The sequence below is a fragment of the Zeus faber genome (genome assembly GCF_960531495.2).
Source record: "Zeus faber genome assembly, chromosome: 7".
In the NCBI taxonomy this organism is placed as follows: domain Eukaryota; kingdom Metazoa; phylum Chordata; class Actinopteri; order Zeiformes; family Zeidae; genus Zeus; species Zeus faber.
In genome coordinates, this window is record NC_137203.1 from 23,534,990 (window position 1) to 23,559,031 (window position 24,042).

At 44.1% G+C, this 24,042-nt stretch overlaps 2 protein-coding genes across 2 annotated transcripts; both read left to right on the forward strand.

Annotated features, from left to right (window-relative positions):
- Window positions 1-2,447: 2,447 nt before the first annotated feature.
- slc20a1a (solute carrier family 20 member 1a) lies at window positions 2,448-7,744 on the forward strand (the record flags this gene model as incomplete). The annotated part of the gene is made up of 10 exons (XM_080004279.1): window positions 2,448-2,796; window positions 3,112-3,252; window positions 3,367-3,452; window positions 3,539-3,635; window positions 4,743-4,898; window positions 5,148-5,360; window positions 6,068-6,542; window positions 6,626-6,811; window positions 6,921-7,005; window positions 7,589-7,744. The coding sequence occupies 10 exons, from the start codon at window positions 2,448-2,450 to the stop codon at window positions 7,742-7,744; spliced, it is 1,944 nt and encodes a 647-aa protein (XP_079860405.1).
- A 1,482-nt stretch (window positions 7,745-9,226) lies between these two features.
- snrnp200 (small nuclear ribonucleoprotein 200 (U5)) lies at window positions 9,227-23,945 on the forward strand. The gene is made up of 44 exons (XM_080003709.1): window positions 9,227-9,445; window positions 10,012-10,175; window positions 10,313-10,484; window positions 10,569-10,761; window positions 10,866-10,921; window positions 11,036-11,134; window positions 11,223-11,375; window positions 11,476-11,575; window positions 11,668-11,804; window positions 11,938-12,015; window positions 12,699-12,872; window positions 13,006-13,143; window positions 13,256-13,411; window positions 13,720-13,890; window positions 13,988-14,181; window positions 14,335-14,458; window positions 14,681-14,830; window positions 14,935-15,177; window positions 15,296-15,484; window positions 15,730-15,927; window positions 16,040-16,192; window positions 16,277-16,357; window positions 16,997-17,080; window positions 17,244-17,350; window positions 17,432-17,550; window positions 17,690-17,844; window positions 17,950-18,139; window positions 18,230-18,403; window positions 18,587-18,747; window positions 18,833-19,060; window positions 19,164-19,355; window positions 19,463-19,641; window positions 19,733-19,884; window positions 20,337-20,445; window positions 20,541-20,649; window positions 21,181-21,370; window positions 21,495-21,659; window positions 21,790-21,911; window positions 22,031-22,174; window positions 22,296-22,472; window positions 22,617-22,777; window positions 23,306-23,387; window positions 23,478-23,570; window positions 23,661-23,945. Exons 1-44 carry the CDS (start codon window positions 9,401-9,403, stop codon window positions 23,808-23,810), a joined length of 6,411 nt encoding a protein of 2,136 aa, XP_079859835.1. The 5' UTR covers window positions 9,227-9,400; the 3' UTR covers window positions 23,811-23,945.
- Window positions 23,946-24,042: the final 97 nt, after the last annotated feature.

A 24,042-nucleotide genomic window follows, 5' to 3' on the forward strand; every position in this document is an offset into this window, starting at 1 on the left:
GAAGTGTTGTACTGGGCTGTGTGAAAATGCTGAAGCCACATATTGGACCCTATAATGCGTCCCTATAATTGCGCGCTCATGTGAACGTTTGGTAGAACGCATTCCCATGTTTTAAAGAACACAGAAGCCATTGTTCCTCATGTTTGATTATATAAATACTTCGTTTTTGTTCTTGTTTAAAAAAACAACAACATAAAGCCACCAATACAACAGAAAACAACACTTAACTCAGATCGACTTCAAGAGTGGTAATTATTCAAGGCTCACACAGAAAATTGGTAAATCTCCATGGGCAGATTATGGCACCATGGCACAGCTCAAAATAAACAAGAGCGTCATATGATATTGTATATGATAATATAGTGACAGATAATATGCCGTAAGTTTGATGTTTTATTTTTTAACTGTTCCAATTAAAACTCTATATTTGATGAAACTACACTACACAATAGCATGTAAGTCATATGGCCTGTAAAAAGGGTTCAACGTTCAGGTTTCTTGTCCGATTAATTTTTATAGCTACATTCTATAATAAAACCAGAGATCCAGATGGCCTCCATTCGTCCCCTTTCAGAGCAGTTAGGCCTGTTGAAGAAACATTGAGTTGTGAAAAGAAGCAGTCAGCAGTTTCAAGACTAATGTTGCATTTTATTCCGCTGACAGATTAAAAAAAAAAAAACACCTATAGGAAGTCTGCAGGAAAATTCAATTAATGATTGTTCTCGCTGCTAATAATATTGTTAATGACTAACTTTAACAAACGGCGGGGGCCAAACCTCAATGATTGCCCAAGTGAAAAGACAGTCGCAAAGCGTCCTGAAGATATTTAGTATAATTTACATGTCCTGTTATGTCCCATGAATTGAAACCGTTGAGGTTGAATTCATGTGTTCGCAGATGAACTTCAGATGTGCTCGAACATTTTGAAAATTGATTTTTCCAATATCTTTGGCTACTCTGGGACGACCAAAAACAACATAACAATTGATAACTGACACATTACACAGAGCATATTAATGACACTGGTACATAAAGTTAATACACTTATGATACTTGAGTGGGTGCGCGGGTGCGTGCGTTTACGTGTGTGTGGCGCCCGTTAACCAACAGCTCCATCAAGTGGGAACACAAGGTGGCCGTCACAATCAATAAAACAAAAAAAACAAAAAAAAGAAACATCGAGATTTGAGGGAAAACATCAATTTGAGCTGCAGACAGCGAAGCGCCGAACATTTAATTATTATTTCGGGTCACACCAAGAAGTTAAATATTGGACTGGAAGGCGTTTCCCCCGGTCCTCCTCCTCCATGTGACACCGCGATATTTAAAGGCGCTCCGCCGGAGGCTCCTGCGCCTTGCATGGACACACGCACTGGAGCGGGCACCCAGAATAACCCAAAGCTCCCCAAAAGACAGCCGCCTCGGCCTAACAGGTAGGTTTATCCACTAACATTACATCAGTCTATTGATCACACGAACAGAAACTTTTTATGACTTTCTCTGAAGGCCAGATCTGGATCAGTCTATTCACTCATTGTACCTATCCAGAAATAGCGGAGCAAATAGTACGTCAGGGCTAAGGGGATTACATTTGAATACTTTTTTTTTCTGTATTTATGCATGAATAGATCAGTTATTTTGTACTCCCACCTTAATATGTATGGGGCCTTGTGAGTTTATTATTATTATTCTTATTATTATTGTGAAGTGTTGTGTAAAGCCAGGTGGACGTTAACAGAAGGGTCAATAAAGACCTAAAATAAGACCTTTCTTTATTCCTTCATAATGGTTAACTTCAATTCAACTAGTTGAGCAGCCAATAGGCTTATTGCCATATCGCGATTATTTGATCTGATTAGTAAAACCATTAATGGCATACTGTGCTTTAAATCAGTACATACAAGTAAACAACAACTACTAAAGAATACACTTCGAGTATACTCATAAGGTAGAAATATAGTTTTAACACACTTTGCCTTTTTTTTTAACCTCCTAAAAATATAAGTATATAGCTGTTGGGCCTGTTATTGATATTTCCAAATGTGTAATATTCCTGTAAATACAATTTGATCAGTTTGTTTTCATTCTAAACTTTTGGTGTGTATCTCTCTTTTCTTGCAGCGTCTTTCATCAGAGGCAGCAGCCGCCATGGGCCCCTTTTCCATATTTTTATTTGCTCATTTTATGATGATGCCTGCAGACAAGCTCCGTATACCCAGATAGCAATAAAGATTATTCTGTTCCGTCAGCATTTTTTTTTCTCGAAATTGAGTTAGTTCATTAAACTGTATATTTTTATTTATTCATCTATAAAAGTAGAGGCGGAACATTATTTATAAACACATACCTCATTTAATACTGCCAATCCGATCTAAAATCGGCTTTATTTTGTTAGTTAATATTAAGACATTTATTCAGACAAGTATTAAGAGAATTTGCAACTAACTATGGAGACCTCGACGCTAGCAACCCTGGCTGTTGCCACCACCGTGGGCCTGCTCTCCCAGACGGACATGTCCGGCTACCTGTGGCTCTTGGTCTTAGGCTTCGTCATCGCCTTCGTTCTGGCCTTTTCCGTGGGGGCCAACGACGTGGCAAACTCGTTCGGGACGGCGGTGGGCAGTGGGGTGGTGACCCTGCGGCAGGCCTGCATCCTGGCCACCATCTTTGAGACGGTGGGCTCCATACTGCTGGGGGCCAAAGTCAGCGAGACCATCCGACAGGGCATCATCGATGTCAGAATGTACAATGGCTCCGAGCAGGTGCTCATGGCGGGATCCATAAGCGCCATGTGCGGTGAGTGTCTGGGATTTTGAAGTATTTGGACAATGGAAACCAACTTGCTGGGTTGTTTGAATCGCGGGGGCTACGCGGGAGTCTTTCGGTGATGGGGAGAGCAAAATTTTGTAAAACTAAATGTTTGTGTTTTGAACTGTCCGTTGTCCCTGATGGATCCGCTGACTAAAGTGTAACAAGACTGGTAGTAGTGGATTTCTCCCAGGTTTTAATGTTTAGACGCATGTGAATTTCCCCTCAGACATTTCCTAGGCCTTATGTGTGTGTGTGTGTGTGTGTGCGTGCGCGTGTGCGTGTGCGTGTGTGTTGCTTCAGGTTCTGCTGTGTGGCAGCTGGCAGCTTCCTTCCTGAAGCTCCCCATTTCTGGGACGCACTGTATTGTCGGAGCCACAATTGGTTTCTCCATGGTAGCCAGAGGTCACCAAGGGGTCAAATGGATGGAGTTGCTCCGCATCGGTGAATGCACTTTGCTTTTTTCCACATGTTTCAAAGTTTCATGCGCTCAAGGTGAACTATGAATATAAGGTGGTTATGTTTAAAGTATAAAACTATAAATGTATCTTTCAACAGTGGCTTCCTGGTTCCTTTCACCGCTGTTGTCTGGCATCATGTCGGGAATTCTCTTCTACTATGTTCGCAAATTCATCCTAAACAAGGTAAGAAGGACGTGTAAACGCTTGAAATATTCTGATACATTTTTTCAGGTCAGCGTATTTACCTCGTAACGCTCGCGCTTCTGCAGGAGGACCCCGTACCTAACGGCCTCAGAGCTCTTCCCGTCTTCTACGCCATCACGATGGGCATCAACCTGTTCTCCATCATGTTCACAGGAGCCCCACGTGAGTACGACACACAAACACCGGTCTCCTGGACCCCTGATCGGACCTGCCGGGGGAATGCATATGGGCTGGTCTGGTCACAACTGGGCAGCGATAAGAAACACAGGTGGCACCGGGTAGGTCTTCCAAATCGGACTCAGGGATCGCATTCAAGCAAAACGGGTCCTCGCGATCTGTCCATTCTATCCAGATAATCTAGATGAATCTACAATCTGGATATACACCTGGATGCAAGATTCTGGGTGTGGACGGGGTCATGGACAGACACAAAGTGCCACTCTTTCCTCTTAGGGCAAGAAAAAACAAAACGAAAGGGCCCGAGGCCTCGGGGGCGGAAACGATTTGAGACTGAGATCCGAAACGGTCTGGACCCCGGGGGCCGGGGACACAGCGCCCGGTCAGAGCCAGCGGAGGTCCAGTACCAGTCTCTGTTTGATACTGCAGGGGCTTTTTTCGACTACATTCATGTTGAAACCAGGGGAAACGGGGCCACGCTGTTGTTTTTCTTTCTACTTTTAACCTGTCTTATCAGTCATTAACATGCCATTATCTGCATGGGAAAACAGTAAGGATGTTTCTGTAAATAACATAGAAATGTCACACTAACCTCTAAAATAAACTCAACATACAAACAGTATAACTACCTGGTATTATTCTAGGAGCTACACCAGTTGTGGATTTTATGAGATATTCTTTGTGTAGACGTTGAACTGATGTGACTGGGCTGGCTATCTGGCTGTATCTAAGGAGTGGGTAAATTATCTTTTTCCACCATGCCCGTCTCTTCCCCATTATCTGTCTGTATGAGTATGTACTTATGTTGATACCGTTGTCTCAGGGGGTGTTCTGAAACATCCGAGGGGGAGGTCCCGATATCTTTTTGCGCAAGCTTATTCAATCACATTACATGACCAAAAACTCTCGTGACAGGAAAGGGGGTTTGGTTACCAGGGAAAATTGATATCTAGTTTCCCCATAAAATGAAGTCAGTTATTATCGCACAGCAGGAGTGTTTTTCTTTATATCCTGCGAAACCAACACATTTTGTATTTAGAAAATGAACCAAAATGAGTTTTCTGAACGATCCCGTCTTTTTCCCGTGCCCAGTGCTGGGTTTCGACAGGGTGCCGTGGTGGGGGACGATGCTCATCTCGATGGCCTGCGCCCTCGTCACGGCGCTGCTCGTGTGGTTCTTTGTTTGCCCCCGCCTCAAGAAGAAGATACAACGTGAGTCAAAGTCGCTGGTATTCGTGCTTTCCCCGTGTTGGACAGAAAAAACAAAAATAATTTTCCAGATGAAATGAAACCTTCAGTTATATCCAATGGGAAATGGAGGATTTCTTCATCACTCGTCATTTCCTATCGAAAGGATGGGTCATTGTTTTATGGGTTTTAAGGGTTTTTTTCGACAAAGGTTGAGATCTATTTTTGGATTTTAATGTTTTTTTAAACCGTTGTTTGAAAGTGTGAACTGGTGTTATGCCTCAGGACTGACTCTAGTTTGTTGATCAGGGGAAGCGGCCGTCGTTCCCTGTGGATCTCCGCTGATAGAGAACAACACAAGCAGCCGTCCTGTCACGGTGGAGCAGCCCCCAAATCCCTCTGAAGCTAAACCCAGCAGCCCGCCGGCGGAAGACCCGAAAGTGGCTTTTCGGCTGGGAGGGTCGGAGGAGGCGGATTTAGATGGCAACGGCACGGACACCAAAGACTTGGACATCATTAATGGTGAGCCTCAAAACCCCAATTAGTCCATGCTTTCATGCATAACTCTCGTTAAAAACATTTATAATGAACAAGACTAGGATGAATTACACCAACTATAATGTATTTGTAATCATCAAACTAAGGAGTAGTCAATCATTACTAATGCCACTGATTTCAGAATTCATATATAATTAATTTTATTTAAAAAGTCACACTAATGTCAGGATTCATAGTCCGTGCCAAAATAATGTTCTTTAAATTACTTTGTGGTCTTCAGTAAATTATTCAAATGTACTCATGTACTACTTAGATACAAAGTTATAAAAGATAGATACTGAGATACTTAAGTTATAAAAGATAAATTGATTTTTGTCATCTCATTTGTTATTAAAAATCCCTTGGTTAAGAAATGTGAGAGGTTTTAGCAAATTGAGAAGAAGGAATGCAAGTTAATCGTGCTTTATTTTTTGAACATTGTGGAGCAAAAATTAATAAATACATTTTTTCAAAGTCAAGTTTTGTCCGCCAAAGAATTGCATTGATTTCAGTATCAGGAAAATAAGAAGTGGAAGACAAAACAAGACTAAAAATATTCAACTTTATTTCCGAGTGGGACCCAATCCGCCCGGTTAGCCATCTGTCGATTTTGTGTCTCGATGGAACACACATTGGGACAGGATAAAAGTTCAAAATGGCGACTCAGATTGACCAACCCCCGTTTTCCCAAGGACTGAACGGCAGCTGCGGCCCCATGACCATCACCGACCCCCACAGCGGGCAATCACACACGATCCACAAGGACTCGGGCCTCTACAAGGACCTGCTGCACAAGCTGCACATGGCCAAGGTCGGCGACTGCATAGGCGACAGCGACACGGAGGAGCGCCCCATCCGCAGGAACAACAGCTACACCTCCTACACCATGGCCATCTACGGCATCCACGGCGACCCCAAGTACCGGGAGGGCGACGCCGTCTTCCAGAGGAGGGCGAGGGTGGACAGCTACAGCAGCTACAGCTCGGCCGTGACCAACAGGACGTCCGTCCAGGATGGCGGCGGCACGGCGCAGGAGGCCGACGGGGAGCTTGCGCTGGAGGAGGACGAGCTGGAAGTCGACCAGGCGGCTGTTTCCTCGCTCTTCCAGTTTCTGCAGATCCTCACGGCCTGCTTCGGCTCGTTTGCGCACGGGGGGAACGACGTGAGGTGATGTGCCGCTGGTTGTGTATTTCCCTGTTTCGTGTGCTGCTCCTTCAGTGGACTCATGCTGTCTGTCCTTCGTCCACTAGCAACGCCATCGGTCCGCTGGTGGCACTGTGGCTGCTGTATGACAGTGGCTCGGTGGTATCCAACGCCCCCACTCCCATCTGGCTGCTTCTCTACGGAGGAGTGGGAATCTGCGCTGGGCTGTGGGTGTGGGGCCGTAGAGTCATACAGACCATGGGCAAGGACCTAACGCCCATCACACCCTCCAGGTAGACCACATACGTTCCATAGCTGCTTGTCTTATGGTATTCTTCTAATGTCAGATTATGTTTTTATGTGCTTCAACTTATGAGACATTTTTTCTTTTTTCAAATCAAGTGGATTCAGCATCGAACTGGCTTCAGCACTGACGGTCGTCGTGGCGTCCAATATTGGTCTGCCTGTCAGCACTACCCACTGCAAGGTAGTCAAGCTTGATCAATAATAATAATAATAATAATAATAATAATAATGATAATAATAATAATAATAATAATAATAATAATATATTATTATTATTATTATTATTATTATTATAAATCACATTTACTATATTAATAATAATAATAATAAATAATGATTACTATAATAATAATAATAAATAATGATTATGATAATATAATAATAATCATCATCATCATCATTATCATAATTATCCTAATAATTAATAATGATAATAAAATTAATAAATTGATGATGATAACAATAACAATAAATATATACACTGTGTATTTAAGTCAATTCAGCATTTCAGCTGTATTATAAATAAACTGCTTCACTATTTAAACCCTCTATGAACCACAATGAACCAGTTTTGTGCTGAGATAATCTGCTGGGTAATTTCATGTTATGCAAACAATTTCTCGCCCCATCTGTTATGAGCTTAACATTTATTTGGACAGCTACTGTAGACACCTTCTAGGACGCCGTTCTTTGAGTGTATAACATAATCCCCTCGTCTCAGATTGTCACACTGAGTCATTTTTAAAATGTTAACGTGCGTACAGGTGGGCTCGGTGGTTGCCGTGGGGTGGCTGCGCTCCAGGAAGGCGGTGGACTGGCACCTGTTCAGGAACATTTTCATCGCCTGGTTTGTCACAGTTCCCATCTCCGGCCTCATCAGCGCCGCCATTATGGCCCTGTTCATACACGTTGTTTTGTGAGCCTTTCACTGTTCATTGTTCTGATCACATGGACTGCACTAAGAGACATGACTGACTGTTGTGGAACTTTACTGTAAACCAATTGCTTTGCTATTTTTTTTAATACGCTGTACCTTTTCAGTCAAGATAATCATGTATGTTGACTAGAGTAATTCTACAGATGTCATTATGAACAAATTTGTCATCGACAAACATTTGTACAAAAAAATCTCTGTAAAAAAAAGAAATCTCTGTAAAAAAAACAATGAAATAAAAAAAACACAGTACGAATGCGCACGGTTCCCATTATTGATGTTTACGAAAGAGATCTTGCTGACTGTTCCCACATTATTTTCCTTATGTAAAATGACTGTATGTATAAAGAACCAAATAAATGAATTGTGATTGAAACTCAAAAACTCTATAAAATGTGATTTGGTGTTATATTGTTAACGTTACATTGTTATATTGGGAACGTTGAATGGGTCTCCGTAGTTTTGGTCAAACAAAGAGGTTTTTTTTTTGTTTTTTTTTTTTTTTGGATGACTGCCTCCTGAATGACATCACACATCTCCATCTCAGCCCATGTGGTGCTGTTTTGAAAACACAAGTAAAACTTGTAATCCAGAATTATATTTTTCTGTTTTCACAGCAAAAAAAAGAGAGAGGATGAAGTCCAGTTAATAATGCTGACAGCCCACTGCGGTCAAGCTTGCACCTAGACGACACTGACCACATGATGATATTTTGCAGCGTATGTGGATACTTTGCACGTCTGGTTATATGAACATATAAATATATTAGCACATGCTTTAAAATCAGTATTACTATTAGAACTCAACTTTGTTTGTGCCTCCGGCCAGCTGCTGGTAATTTCAATCAATCACTGTAACACACTTCATTATAAGAGCAGGTTGCATGGTGCAGTCTTTATTATATCAAATATATTCTTTTTAATTATTTTTTTTTATTCATTATGTATTTATATATAAATAAATATATATATATAGTATATGGAGTATCTATTCCCATAATTGATGGTTGTTTTACCACAATATATTTGTCTCAACTAGGTTTGTACATTGTGTTATTTTACAATGCCAATAAAAGGAAATGATCATTAAAAGCAAACGAACATTTTCAAATATTGAATTCATTAAAGTTGAATGAAAGTTCAAGCTGGCTTGATCTTTAGTTTCGCTGAAGGCCGAAACAGTCAATCTGTTGGTGGGGTTACAGAATTAGTTTGCACATTCCCTTGGTTTCGGCTTAAAGTTAAACAACAGGTCAAGTGGAGTTAATGTCGGGTTTGTCACGTCGACAAGGAGGCGGTGACCGCTAACGGGTGCGGCCAGCAGGGGCGCTGTTTTGTTTTCTCCTCTTCGCCTTCGCATCCGCGTTGACCCTGTTGGGCCCGGAAGCGGAAGCAGCCGCACATTATTGTTGTACGCCGCTCATGCTGGCTCTTCCTCTGACGTACGGCGAACGCATTTTCGCACGGGACAAGCTCCCGCGGTCATTTTACTGAAGTTCTGAAAGAGAACCCATGCACCACGCACCTCGGGAAAAGAGACAGAGTTGAAAGTACTCTGGAGCTATTTTGAATAAACTGCTGCGCGTTGAGCCGAAGTGCGGCAGCCAAGCTAACAGTTAGCAGTTAGCTAACACCATTCGACCATGGCGGATGTTACTGCGCGTAGCTTGCAGTACGAGTACAAAGCGGTAAGTAATCATAATCATAACCCAGTTTAATGTGCATAGGTCGGTTGTTCGGTATGTCGGTGTAGTGATGCTTCTTGATCAATTTACTTAGCCAATTCATTAATGCTGAATGTACGCTAACATCATATTTAAATGAACTGAATCTTGATTTTTGAATCTGGTACAAACAGTGTATGCACAGATTGTATTCAATATTTATGCACGCACATTTGCACAACTTCCTATTTGTGACAGTATGAATTGTTGATGCAGAGGTTTATTGGTTTTTTTTTATTGCCAAGTGTTCAATATTTTAGTTAAGTATTAGTGTGTACTGTATATTGTTCTGCCACTGTTCCAAATTTTTGTAAATGTTTCTGTTTAATGCAACTTGGCGGTATTTCCTCTCTCTATTCATATTACTTATTTAGTTTATTATTGTTCCCCATTCTTTTGATGTGAGCTCCCGTAACACTGCAACAGTGTTGCAGGATCGCTATCTTCTTACTGAAATGGTAGCTTGTATAGCTGGCTAGCCTTCCCTGTCAATGTGTCTCTCCTTTAATTTCTCTGTTTGAATCCAATAGAACTCGAACTTGGTGTTGCAAGCTGATCGCTCTCTGATAGACCGCACACGACGAGATGAGCCCACTGGAGAAGTATTGTCCCTGGTCGGGAAACTTGAGGGGACCAAAATGGGTGACAAGTCTCAGAGGACCAAACCTCAAATGCTGGAAGAGAGACGGGCAAAGTGAGTAATGTGTTCGATATTTTGATCTATACTCTATTCGGTATGTTTTTTCACCCATCTATGAATATGCTTTGAAAAATCAATTTGAGGAAGATGCGATCTTGTCCCTTTTGTTGACCCCTGTTTTCACCCCGCAGGAGGCGAAAGAGAGACGAGGACAGACACGATATCAACAAAATGAAGGGTTTCACTCTTCTGTCTGAAGGTATTGATGAAATGGTCGGCATTGTGTACAAGCCCAAAACCAAAGAGACCAGAGAGACCTACGAGGTGCTGCTCAGCTTCATCCAGGCTGCTTTGGGCGATCAGGTCAGAGAACTTCTAAACCTTCATTGCATCTCATTGATAAATTACACTAGCAGCCAATCCTCTGACAAGTTTATATTTCTTTAGCCACGTGACATTTTGTGTGGAGCGGCAGATGAGGTACTAGCAGTGTTGAAGAACGACAAGATGAGGGACAAGGAGAGGCGCCGCGAAGTTGAGCAGCTTCTTGGGCCTGCCGATGACACACGCTACCATGTGCTGGTCAATCTGGGAAAAAAGATCTCTGACTACGGGGGTGATAAAGAGCTCCAGAATATGGGTATGTGCCTCTTTCTCACACTCATGGTTTTACACTTTATCAGCGAGCATCTTGTGTATTTGCGCTGATGTATATATTATAATATATAATGTACTTCTCAACAGATGACAACATTGATGAAACATATGGTGTGAATGTCCAATTTGAGTCCGACGAGGAGGTGTGTTCAATGCCCTTTTGAATAGTTATTGCTCTGGGATAATCTCTTATATTGATTTTCAGCTCCAACATCAACTGTAAATTGTCTTAAAAAAGAATTGGCGTCTTTTATTAGGAGGGAGATGAGGACCAGTTTGGGGAGGTCCGTGATGAACACTCAGATGAGGACAGCGAAGGAGAGGAGGCAGATGTGGGCTGCACACTCTCAGCCAATGTAAGCTCAAATCTTCCACATTCTACTTAATTGATTAAATCTTGTTGAAATAGTTTCATATCAACAAACTTATTTCTATTCTGTCTAGCTCGGAGTCACCGGCGATGTGATGACAGCAAAAAAAAAGGACCTACACCCTCGCGACATTGATGCCTTTTGGCTGCAGCGTCAGCTCAGCCGCTTCTATGATGATGCCATTGTCTCTCAAAAGAAGGCAGACGAGGTCCTGGACATTCTCAAGGTATTTCTTGCTTTCTCTGTGTTGTTTGTCAGAATTGAGTTGTGGTTTTTTTTGTAATGAGTCCTGTGCCCTTTTGACCTCTTTTCTCTGCTTTTGTCAGACTGCCAGCGATGACAGAGAGTGTGAGAACCAGTTGGTGCTGCTGCTTGGCTTCAACACTTTCGATTTTATCAAGATCCTTCGCCAGCATCGCCGCATGAGTAAGTGCTACGCTTGGGGGCAAAACTATGTCTAGGGGTTGTAAACATTGCATCTTCAAGAAGTTTATCAATCTCTTTTGTTTTTCCCATAGTCCAGTATTGCACAATGTTGGCTAGTGCCCAAAGTGAGGCGGAAAAGGAACGCATCATTGGGAAGATGGAGTCAGATCAGGAGCTCTCAAAGATCCTTTACCAGCTGCAGGAGACAGAGAAGGAGGATATAATAAGGGTAAGCCATTCTGCTTGTGGAGCCAAAGAGTAATTGTTTGCTCCACAGTACAGTAGTAGAATTTGAGAATATTCTGTAGGAACATACTGTGCAGCCCTAATATAAGGTATTCTTTTTCAAATCTGTGTTTTAGGAAGAGCGATCCCGCAGGGAGAGAGTCAGGAAGTCTCGTGTGGACGACTTGGAGATGATGGACACTGACCATGGAGAAGTGAGACATTCCATAACATTTCAAAATGAAATCTCCCTTCACAAATCAAATTTGTCACTGCAGATGGCATTTCTACAATTCTTGGGAAATAAAAATTACAAGACACCCATTAGTCTCCAAAAAATGTTACACATGTTTACATTACATTTTGTCGTCACAACAGTAAAGTGGAAATAATTTATTTCTAAAGAAGATGCAACTAATATTTATATAAATTGAACTATATGGTATGGCTGAACGATAAATTAAATTCAAACTGACATCACAATGTAAGAGAACACAATTTTCAAATCGCAAAGGCTGCGATCTTGAAGTTAAATAAATCAGTCAATATTTTATTGTCATCGTGAAAGTTTTTCTCTTTACAATTTAGTGGTTAAATAAAGACATGTTATTCATATCAATTTGTGCATCAATTCATCTAATTTAACATAGTAACTAGGACTGGCTTACAGGAAAGGCCAGTTAATATGTTGACTGTATCCAATGTTGTGTTGAATGATTTATTACTTGTGTCAAAGTTGAATAATATAGAACATTAAAAACAATTGCATACACAATCGCAATATTGGTCTAAAGAATCGCAATTCGGTTATTTTTCCAAATCGTTCAGCCCTACAATATGGTCTTCATTATCTATTCTAATAAAACTACCACCAATGATTACTGCTGTTGCCCTGCAGTCCATGGCCCCTCGGCAGTTGCTGGACCTGGAAGACCTGGCATTCACTCAGGGCAGCCACTTCATGGCCAACAAGAGGTGTCAGCTGCCAGATGGCTCTTTTCGTAAGCAACGAAAAGGCTATGAAGAAGTTCACGTGCCGGCCATTCAGCCCAAACCCTTTGCTGAAGATGAGGTTTGTATGTTGCATGGTGCACAAATCTATAGTGCCTGCAGGGTCTGAACTTGCCCCTCTTCGATGGGGGACACAACATCTTTATTCCTGTGATTTTTGTCCTGAACTTAAAGCACATATTGTTTATTGCTAGGTGCTTATTGCTATCGAGAAACTGCCTAAGTATGCCCAGGCTGGATTTGAGGGATTCAAGACCTTGAACCGCATCCAGAGCAAGCTGCTCAAAACGACTATGGAGACTGATGAAAACCTGCTGGTGTGCGCTCCGACGGTCAGTGAGCCGCACTCTTGTTGTTGCGTATTTTCATCCTGTCCAGAGGCTTGTTTACTTTTAGAAAAGCATCAGAAATGTTCAATCATTTAATTTCAATATCTATCTGCAGGGAGCTGGTAAGACCAACGTTGCTCTAATGGCGATGTTGAGGGAGATTGGAAAGCATATCAACATGGACGGAACCATCAGTGTGGACGACTTCAAGATCATTTACATTGCACCCATGCGCTCCCTTGTACAGGAAATGGTTGGAAGCTTCAGTAAGGTAAAAAAATATATATTTTTTTTCTCTCAAAGTTTTATGAAGAACGCAGAACAAGCAGTTTCTTGCAACTGACCTGGAAGTCCTGCTGATTTATTTTCTTAACAGTGTGAGAATCAAAAATATTCATGCTTAAACCTTTACATTACCTACGATTTTAAATTCCCAAAACCATTTTGATTTCATTCATCAAACCTAGTTTATGTGTGTATGTAGGAACTGGGTTAACTAGTTTTATGTAACCTTGTGCTCTTCTAAAATAATTTTTTTGATCATTTTGGTACTCATCCATGCCCTTCTCCCACTCTCAGCGCTTGGCAAGTTATGGCATCACCGTGTCTGAGCTGACTGGAGACCACCAGCTCTGCAAGGAAGAGATCAACGCCACACAGATCATCGTCTGCACCCCAGAGAAGTGGGACATCATCACACGCAAAGGTGGAGAGCGTACCTACACCCAGCTAGTGCGCCTCATCATCATTGTAAGTGCCAACCACATCTTTAAAACCCACCAAGTACTGTAAGTGTGTAACATCCTGCGCTTTTGAGATCTGTTTTAAGACTGTTGTATACCCTCAGGATGAAATTCACCTGCTGCATGATGACCGTGGGCCCGTGCTGGAGTCACTGGTGGCCAGGACCATCCGGAATGTGGAGTTGACCCAGGAGGACGTCCGCCTCATAGGCCTCAGTGCCACCCTGCCCAACTATGAGGATGTGGCCACCTGCCTACGTGTGGACCCGGCCAAGGGGCTCTTCTACTTTGACAACAGGTAATGTATACATCAGGTCAAATCAACTGGTGGTCTGTTGCCAAAATTTGGCCATGCATTGCTGATGTCTGGCACTCTGAATACATTTTAAACTTGGCAATAAACTATATATTATCCAGTGGCTCACGCTAATGGTTTATGGTTTCTTGATAGTTTCCGCCCCGTGCCCCTGGAACAGACCTATGTCGGCATCACAGAGAAGAAGGCCATTAAGCGTTTCCAAATTATGAATGAGATTGTCTATGAAAAGATCATGGAACATGCTGGGAAGAATCAGGTAAGACCTGTCTTGTTGAGTTATTTAGTTCAATTTCCAGTTTATTTGTTTTGAAGTTGTTTTTAAGGATTTAAGAAAAGTTATACTACCATGGATGCTTACTTTTTTGATATGGATGGCAGTTTAAGCCTCATTTACGAATAGAAGATGAGAAGAGTTGAGACGGGGCTTTATGTCAATACACACACACAAAGACTCGTGACATTCACTTGTCTGCAATAGGTGCTGGTGTTCGTCCACTCCCGAAAGGAGACGGGGAAGACGGCCAGGGCTATCAGGGACATGTGTCTGGAGAAAGATACCTTGGGCCTGTTCCTCAGGGAGGGTTCTGCCTCCACTGAAGTGTTGAGAACTGAGGCAGAGCAGTGCAAGGTGAGCTCCACTACAGGCAGATCGGCAAAGTCTAAAATACGGTAATCTGTAGTACCTTTAGAACATGTTCATAAATAACTGTACTATAACTTCTACTCTTTTAGAACCTTGAGCTAAAGGATCTGCTGCCCTATGGCTTTGCCATCCACCACGCCGGTATGACCAGGGTGGACCGTACCCTGGTGGAGGACCTGTTTGCTGATCGTCATATTCAGGTTCTAGTGTCCACAGCCACTCTTGCTTGGGGTGTCAACTTGCCAGCGCACACAGTCATCATTAAAGGCACCCAGGTGTACAGCCCCGAGAAAGGCAGATGGACTGAACTGGGAGCGCTGGACATTCTGCAGGTCGGTCTCAACAGCTTGACATAACGGTCAAAGAAGGAAACACAAGATAAATGTTGCTGAGCTACAGTACAAACACAGAGACGTTCCTTATGTTTATATCATGTGTGTTTGTTTTCAGATGCTTGGTCGTGCCGGCCGTCCCCAGTATGACACCAAGGGGGAGGGAATCCTGATTACATCACACGGGGAGTTGCAGTACTACCTCTCTCTGCTCAACCAGCAGCTGCCCATTGAGAGCCAGATGGTGGGCAAGCTGCCCGACATGCTCAACGCCGAGATAGTGCTCGGCAACGTGCAGACTGCAAAGGTCAGTGGTTGGCATACGGCATTTTTGAAACATGGCTGTCACAATGGTGAAACAAAGTTTAAGCCTATAACCGTATAAGACATTTATGGACGTATTGTCGTAGAATTGTTTAATATTACATGGCTTAAAATTCCCCTTAAATTTAGACAGAAACATGACCGGACGATATTGTTAAAGGATTGAGATTAGCTGAAATAATTGCGATCAGATCATCTGGTATTTCACGCTTCTCCTCTCTGTGTCAGGATGCTGTGAATTGGCTCGGCTACACCTACCTGTATGTGCGCATGCTTCGCAATCCCACCCTCTATGGCATCTCCCACGACGACCGCAGCTCTGACCCACTGCTCGAGAGGCGCAGGCTGGACCTGGTGCACACAGCTGCCAATGTCCTGGACAAGAACAGCCTGGTCAAGTACGACAAGAGGTCAGGTAGCTTCCAGGTATGTTCTGATTTCAAATCAGTTTTTCTCCTGTTCATGCCATTCCACAGAACTGATGACTATTCATTTGTCTTTCAATTGAAGCGTTGACATATTTTTCCTTTTCTTAAAGGTTACAGATCTGGGACGTATTGCTAGCCACTTCTACATCACCCACGACTCTATTCAAACCTACAACCAGCTGCTGAAGCCCACTCTGAGTGAGATTGAGCTCTTCCGTGTGTTCTCTCTCTCCTCCGAGTTCAGGAACATCACTGTGAGAGAGGTAAGGCTGGCATTTTTGTTTAACCCCCAATGGTAAAAGGAAAACGAATAAATCCAAACAGTGACACATCGCCTTGTCTTTCAGGAGGAAAAGATGGAGCTTCAGAAGCTTCTGGAAAGGGTTCCTATCCCTGTGAAGGAAAGCATCGAAGAGCCTAGCGCTAAGGTAGCAACCATTTCAAAACTTGTGTTTACCAAGATCTGTCAGCTAACATAAGCCGCTTTCCTATTTGCACTGAAAGCCGTAAATCTACCGGTAATGTTGCCCATTGGCGTCATGTGGGAATGGGAGCCGGTCTTGTTGTTCGGTAAAAGTCGTTCCCTAAATTGACCCACTCTTAAGGTAGTTTAATTTCCAGCAAATTTCCGGAACGGTTTTGAATGCGAGTATGTGGGAATAGAACCAGTAACATTTCCGTAAAGCAAGGGTGGAGTAAAGTCCCAGTTCATCATTTTTACATTGGAGTCATGTGGAAGTATTTCTAAGAAGAGCGCAATATACATGAGTAACCAGCAGTTTCAACTTCTACCTAAACAACCATCAGCTCCCACATGTGGGAAACACTGGATAAACATCGGCCACTGCCATCGGTGAATGTCATCTTATTTGCCAATAGGCCGATGGCAGTCAACACGGCAAATATCGGTTGATACCGATGTACCGCCGATAAATCGGTGCATCCCTAGTTGTTTTGTTTATGTTCTGGGCTCTTGGAGACTGCTTTTCTGTTACAATGTGATTAAGAATATTCAGCCACTGTAACAATACACTGATCAGACCGGTTTCTTTGTGTCGTCTTTCCAGATAAACGTTCTCCTCCAGGCATACATCTCGCAGCTCAAACTAGAGGGTTTTGCTCTCATGGCGGACATGGTGTATGTAACACAGGTGAGAAATTAGCTCTTTTAACATATTTAAAGTCTGTTTAAAGTTTGAGTGAATTGCGTTGAGATTTAGGGAATAAGCTTTGAGTCATTTAATCTAAATCAGTGTTTAAGGACTATCATTTGAACATGTTTTGAGGCTAAACGGTTGCTCCTCCTGACTACAGAGTGCAGGAAGACTGATGCGGGCCATCTTTGAGATTGTGTTGAGCAGAGGCTGGGCTCAACTCACAGACAAGACCATGAACCTCTGCAAGATGATCGACAAGAGAATGTGAGTCACAGTTGTCTTGTATGCTATTTAGGGCTGAAGATGATTTTGTTATTGATGCATGTCCTCCATTCATTCCTGCAGGTGGCAGTCCATGTCCCCTCTGCGCCAGTTCAAGAAACTGCCTGAGGAAGTGATCAAGAAGATTGAGAAGAAGAACTTCCCCTTTGAGCGGCTTTACGACTTGAACCACAATGAGATTGGTGAATATTGATGTTCTATATTCCAGTTGTATTTAATTAAAACTGTATTCACTGTACTGTATTTCTTCCTAGAGTATTATAAATTATATTATCTAATGTTTGTTAAAGTACTGAGTTATCTTTGGGGGATGGTTTTCAGGTGAACTGATCCGCATGCCAAAGATGGGGAAAACCATCCACAAGTATGTCCACCAGTTCCCCAAACTGGATTTGGCCGTCCACCTTCAGCCAATCACGCGCTCCACACTGAAGGTGGAGCTCACCATAACTCCTGACTTCCAGTGGGATGACAAGGTCAGTAAAAAAAAAAGCGTAGTTGGATCCAGTTGCATCTGCAACATGTCACCCTTCTCCTAGATGCTTATCTGTAGACCATGACCATCCCTGTGGCCCTCTCAGATTCACAGCTCATCCGAGGCCTTCTGGATCCTGGTCGAGGATGTGGACAGCGAGGTCATCCTTCACCACGAGTACTTCCTGCTCAAAGCCAAGTACGCCCAGGACGAACATCTGGTCACCTTCTTCGTCCCGGTGTTCGAGCCTTTGCCACCACAGTACTTCATCCGAGTGGCCTCGGACCGCTGGCTTTGTAAGTCTCTTGGATAAAACTGGTTTCCCATTTTATCATACAGTCTCCATAATGGGAAGCATTGATTTACACATTTTATTCTGCCCCCAGCCTGTGAGACTCAGCTCCCGGTGTCTTTCCGTCACCTGATCCTGCCAGAGAAGTATCCTCCACCCACCGAGCTGCTGGATCTGCAGCCACTGCCCGTGACCGCTCTCAGGAACTCTGCCTTCGAGACCCTCTACCAGAACAAGTTCCCCTTCTTCAACCCCATTCAGACACAAGGTGAGAAACAAGAGTAAGAACAGAGTAGGAGGTACTCCAATCCAAATTCTTTAAATAAAAAAAGAACAACAAAAGTATGGCCTGCGACCTGCAGAACACTCAACTTGTCATTTCTATTTAACATCAAGAAGCCTCATTCCACAAACTGTGTGGGACTAAGTCTGAACGTTTCTCCTCCTTCAGTGTTCAACGCTGTGTACAACAGTGATGACAACGTGTTTGTGGGAGCTCCCACCGGCAGCGGGAAGACCATTTGCGCTGAGTTCGCCATTCTGAGGATGCTGCTGCACAATGCAGAGGGGCGCTGCGTCTACATCACCCCCATGGAGGCCCTGGCTGAGCAGGTTTACTGTCTACTCTTATCTAACCACAGTTCACTCCCTTGATTCAATAATTAAATCCTGAATTTCTTTCATGTCTTTTGTCCAGGTCTTTTTTGACTGGCACCAGAAGTTCCAGGATGTCCTGAATAAGAAGGTGGTGCTGCTGACGGGAGAGACAAGCACAGACCTGAAGCTCCTGGGGAAAGGAGACATCATCGTCAGCACCCCGGACAAATGGGACATCCTGTCCCGCCGCTGGAAGCAGAGGAAGAACGTCCAGAACGTCAGCCTCTTCATCGTGGACGAAACCCACCTGATTGGAGGAGAGAACGGAGTAAGATTACCTCTCTGCAGATGGATATAGTATGAGTCTGTGTGCACAATCCAGATAGTGGAGTGTCAACCCGGTATTAATGCACCTTCTTTTCATTCACTAGCCTGTGCTGGAGGTGATCTGCTCCAGGATGCGGTACATCTCCTCTCAGATCGAGCGTCCCATTCGCATCGTGGCCCTCAGCTCGTCTCTGTCCAACGCCAAGGATGTGGCCCACTGGCTGGGCTGCAGCACCACCGCCACATTCAACTTCCACCCCAACGTCAGGCCTGTGCCGCTGGAGCTACACATCCAGGTGCGGCAGTCCGTAACAAATTAAAAAAAAAAAAAATAAAATAAATGATGTGAGATGAAGTGGCATCGCTTGAATGTGTTTTAAGCCTCTTCTCCGTTCTGCTTCAGGGATTCAACGTCAGTCACACTCAGACCCGCCTACTGTCCATGGCCAAGCCGGTGTACCACTCCATCATGAAGCACTCCCCCTCCAAGCCGACCCTGGTGTTCGTCCCCTCCCGCAGACAGACCCGCCTCACCGCCATCGACATCCTCACCTTCTGCGCCGCCGACGTCGTTCCACAGAGGTCAGGAAGGAAATGGCAGTGATTACAGGGAACGGGAGTTAAATTCACAACTTCACTTCCAGTTGGAATTGATAATTCTCTCTTGATCCAGGTTTTTGCACTGCGCTGAGAAGGACCTGACTCCTTTCCTGGAGAAAATAAAGGACGCAACCCTGAAGGAGACCCTGGCCAACGGGGTTGGTTACCTGCATGAGGGCCTGTCCACCACCGAACGCAGAATAGTGGAGCAGCTCTTCAACTCGGGTATGATTTTTTTTTTTTTATATATATATTTTTCCACTTCGGTGCCTATTTGTGAAAGATTCTGACCTTGTTTGATACTGTTTGGGTGGATTTTAAAGATGGAGGCTCAAGGTTGATGCAGGCACAATGGTGGTTTATGATTGTTTTTGTCATTAATGAGCTGTTCAATGGATAATAAGCAGAAAGGTCCTCCATCTTCATATGGCAAGATAGTGATTACCATTAGCTAGTATAACAAACAAACAGTCACTATAGCACGGCCATAGCAAAAAACAGCCCTGCTGGCTCTAAATACAATGCAAACAAATCAGGAACCAACAGGAATTCATGGGGCTCGGCCCTGCACGGCACAGTTCCGGCGAGCGGAGATGTGGTGTTGGTGTCTCTCTACCCTTGCAGCCTGGCACTCTCTGAACTAGATGGTGGTATCTCACACCCGACTCTGTCAACAGGTGCAGTCCAGGTGGTGGTGGCCTCCCGTTCGCTCTGCTGGGGCACCAACATCTCTGCCCACCTCGTCATAGTCATGGACACACAGTACTACAACGGCAAGATTCATGCGTAAGTCCATTGAAGGCTTCACACATTCAGTAGCTTGCTCAGTGGTTCTGTGTGTTTCATCTCACATTGACGATAATCTCCTCTTGTGTGCGCAGCTACGTGGACTATCCCATATACGACGTCCTCCAGATGGTGGGAAAGGCCAACAGGCCCCTGCAGGATGACGAGGGACGCTGCGTCATCATGTGTCAAGGCTCCAAGAAGGTAGCGATCCCCCTTCACTCTCTGTAGTTGAATAAACAGTAGTAAGCACTAGTCATTGCGATACGAACATGCGTAATAAACACATCGCAAAAAACTGCCTGAAACGCAATGAATAAGAAAAATAATTCAAAAATAATAATTATTATTATTAATAATTATTAAGTTGTTTATCCCTGATATTTTTTTCCATTTCAAGACTAGCTAGCTAACTAACTGATTGACTGACCTATTGACTGATTACTTTAAATTAATGTTCTGTTTTAATTGGTGGGGTATTCATGTGCAATTTGTTCAATAAAAGAATGTCCTAAATAATTGATTTCATTTCTTCAGTGGGCAAAAGCTATTCAATGTTTTGGGTCTATGTTAGCACTGAACCTATTCAAGCAGAAAGACATAGGAACTGTGTAGCTAATATGCACATTTCAATATTTGTTAATTTATTACAAGTCACATCGTCGTCACAATATTGAGCAATGTCATATCAGGCAGGCCTAGTATGCACGTACCAAACCACCGCTTCCCAAACAGGATTTCTTCAAGAAGTTCCTGTACGAGCCGCTTCCCGTGGAGTCTCACCTGGACCACTGTCTCCACGACCACTTCAACGCCGAGATCGTCACCAAGACGGTGGAGAACAAGCAGGACGCCGTGGACTACCTGACCTGGACGTTCCTCTACCGCCGCATGACGCAGAACCCCAACTACTACAACCTGCAGGGTGAGCCTCCCAACACGGTGGAGGCGTAGGCGTAGCTGCTGGGTCCGGAACAATCAGTTTTCTTCTCTGGTATATTTCTCAATATGACTGACGCCGCTTTCCCTCCCCTCACTGCACCCCGCAGGTATGTCCCATCGTCACCTGTCGGACCACCTGTCGGAGCTGGTGGAGAACACCTTGCATGACCTGGAGCAGTCCAAGTGCATCAGCATCGAGGACGAGATGGACGTAGCTCCCCTCAACTTGGGCATGATCGCCGCCTACTACTACATCAACTACACCACCATCGGTGAGCGGCGACGCGCCCCCCTCCCACCACGCTCCGCCCCGACAACCTGACCCCACTAAAGCCGGCGCCTTTCCCGCGTCTGAGCCTTTGATTTACGTGGGATTTCTGTTTTTCCCGTCGTCCGTCACAGAGTTGTTCAGCATGTCTCTGAACGCCAAGACCAAGATCCGCGGCCTGATCGAGATCATCTCCAACGCAGCCGAGTACAAGAACATTCCCATCAGGCACCACGAGGACACGCTGCTCCGACAGGTAAACACATTGTATTGACGCAACGCCGATTGAAATTCGGCTCCTCCAGATATGGGGGGAAAAAAGCAAATTGCTTAAGAGGGAAACCAATTAAGTTGGAATCCACGTTTCTGTTTCAGCTGGCTCAGAAGGTGCCGCACAAACTGAACAACCCCAAGTTCAACGACCCTCACGTGAAGACCAACCTGCTGCTCCAGGCCCATCTGTCCAGGATGCAGCTGAGCGCCGAGCTCCAGTCGGACACGGAGGAGATCCTCAGCAAGGTCGAGACCCACAGAGGCCGCCGCTAGTCCTCCCGGGCAGAAAGATGTTGAAAAATGTTTTTAAACGGTTGCGATGAAACTGTTAAAAGAGGTAAACGGTGTGGTGTCTCTGTGTCGGCAGGCGGTGCGTCTGATCCAGGCCTGCGTGGATGTGCTCTCCAGTAACGGCTGGCTGAGTCCGGCGCTGGCCGCCATGGAGCTGGCCCAGATGGTCACCCAGGCCATGTGGTCCAAGGACTCGTACCTCAAGCAGCTGCCCTTCTTCACCTCGGAGCACATCAAACGCTGCACGGACAAGGTCTGGACGTAGACTCCGCTCTGCTGGAAGCGCAGTGTCCGATACTTCGTCCAGTGTTCATTTGTTGAAACCGCATTAAACAGATCATTTCTACTTGTGAGACTCGGTGTGAAGTAACCCTCCCGTTCCTCCTCGGTTCTTCAGGGTGTGGAGAGCATCTTTGACATCATGGAGATGGAGGACGAGGACCGGAGCGGCCTGCTGCAGCTCTCTGACGCCCAGATGGCTGACGTGGCTCGCTTCTGCAACCGCTACCCCAACATCGAGCTGTCGTACGAGTTGGCCGAGAAGGAAAACATCAAGAGGTACGTTGAGATTCTCACACCGGCGTCTGTAGGAACTAGTACCTCAAGTAAATAATATTCAAGTTGAATCAAACAGTGAAAGTTAAGAAATATAAATGTCAGTTTTAGGCTCCACAACTAGAACCAACGTGTAAATGGAGGAAAGTTTTGTTGAGTCTGTAAACTGCTCGCACATTAGTTCTGGCGATTATTTTATTATTCTTTTCTATTAGGGCTGTCGAAGCTCTTTGATTTGCGCTAAATGCAGTAGTTTTGAGGGTCTCCGGATGTTATTTGCCATTGTTTTGGGTTATTTGATTTCCAATGAAAATCCATTTGCAGAAGGCAAGAATATTTGTCACTTGAAAAATATCCCTTTTAAGCTACATTTTGAACGGATAAAAAAATCTGCGATTAAATATTTGAATCGATTAACAGCCCTAGTTTTATGGCCAAATTGTAAATGTAACATATGTGCGTTCAAATGCACAAACAACACTTTGTTGAGACACAATTTAATCCAAAGTACAAAATGTCTGTTATCAACAGCGGCGGTCCAGTTCTGGTTCTGGTTCAATTGGAAAGGGAGGAAGAAGTCACCGGACCCGTCATCGCTCCTCTTTTCCCACAGGTACCAATCGGGTCTTTTATGAGTTTATGCTCGAGTGTCGTTCGTCAGCAAACTGAATAACCCTGTCACGTCCATCCTGCGTGCTTCCAGAAACGAGAGGAGGGCTGGTGGGTGGTGATTGGTGACCCCAAGTCCAACAGCCTGATCTCCATCAAGAGGCTGACGCTCCAGCAGAAAGCAAAGGTCTGTGGATCAGCCACAAACCTACACCACCATGTACCACAAAAACAATTTTTTTTCGGAGCCTAATCCCGTCCATCCGTCTTGTTCCAGGTCAAACTGGACTTTGTGGCGCCAGTGATGGGCGTTCACAACTACACGCTTTACTTCATGAGTGACGCTTACATGGGCTGTGACCAGGAGTACAAGTTCAGCGCAGACGTGAAGGAGGCAGACAGCGACGGAGACAGCGACTCGGACTGAACAGCGACACCAGAAGTCACGTTGCGTAGTGATGATTTCACTGAAGTCACTTCACTTATGTCTTTATGTGAATGCTTATGTACCCTTATGAATATTTCAATGACAACTTTTCTATGAATAAATTGTTTGTTTAAATTACCCGTGTTTGATGTACAACAGTCCAGCATGTTGTATAGGGTTATTCAAGGATACCTTGGAGGAAAAAGACGTCTTCTATATTGATTACAAACAT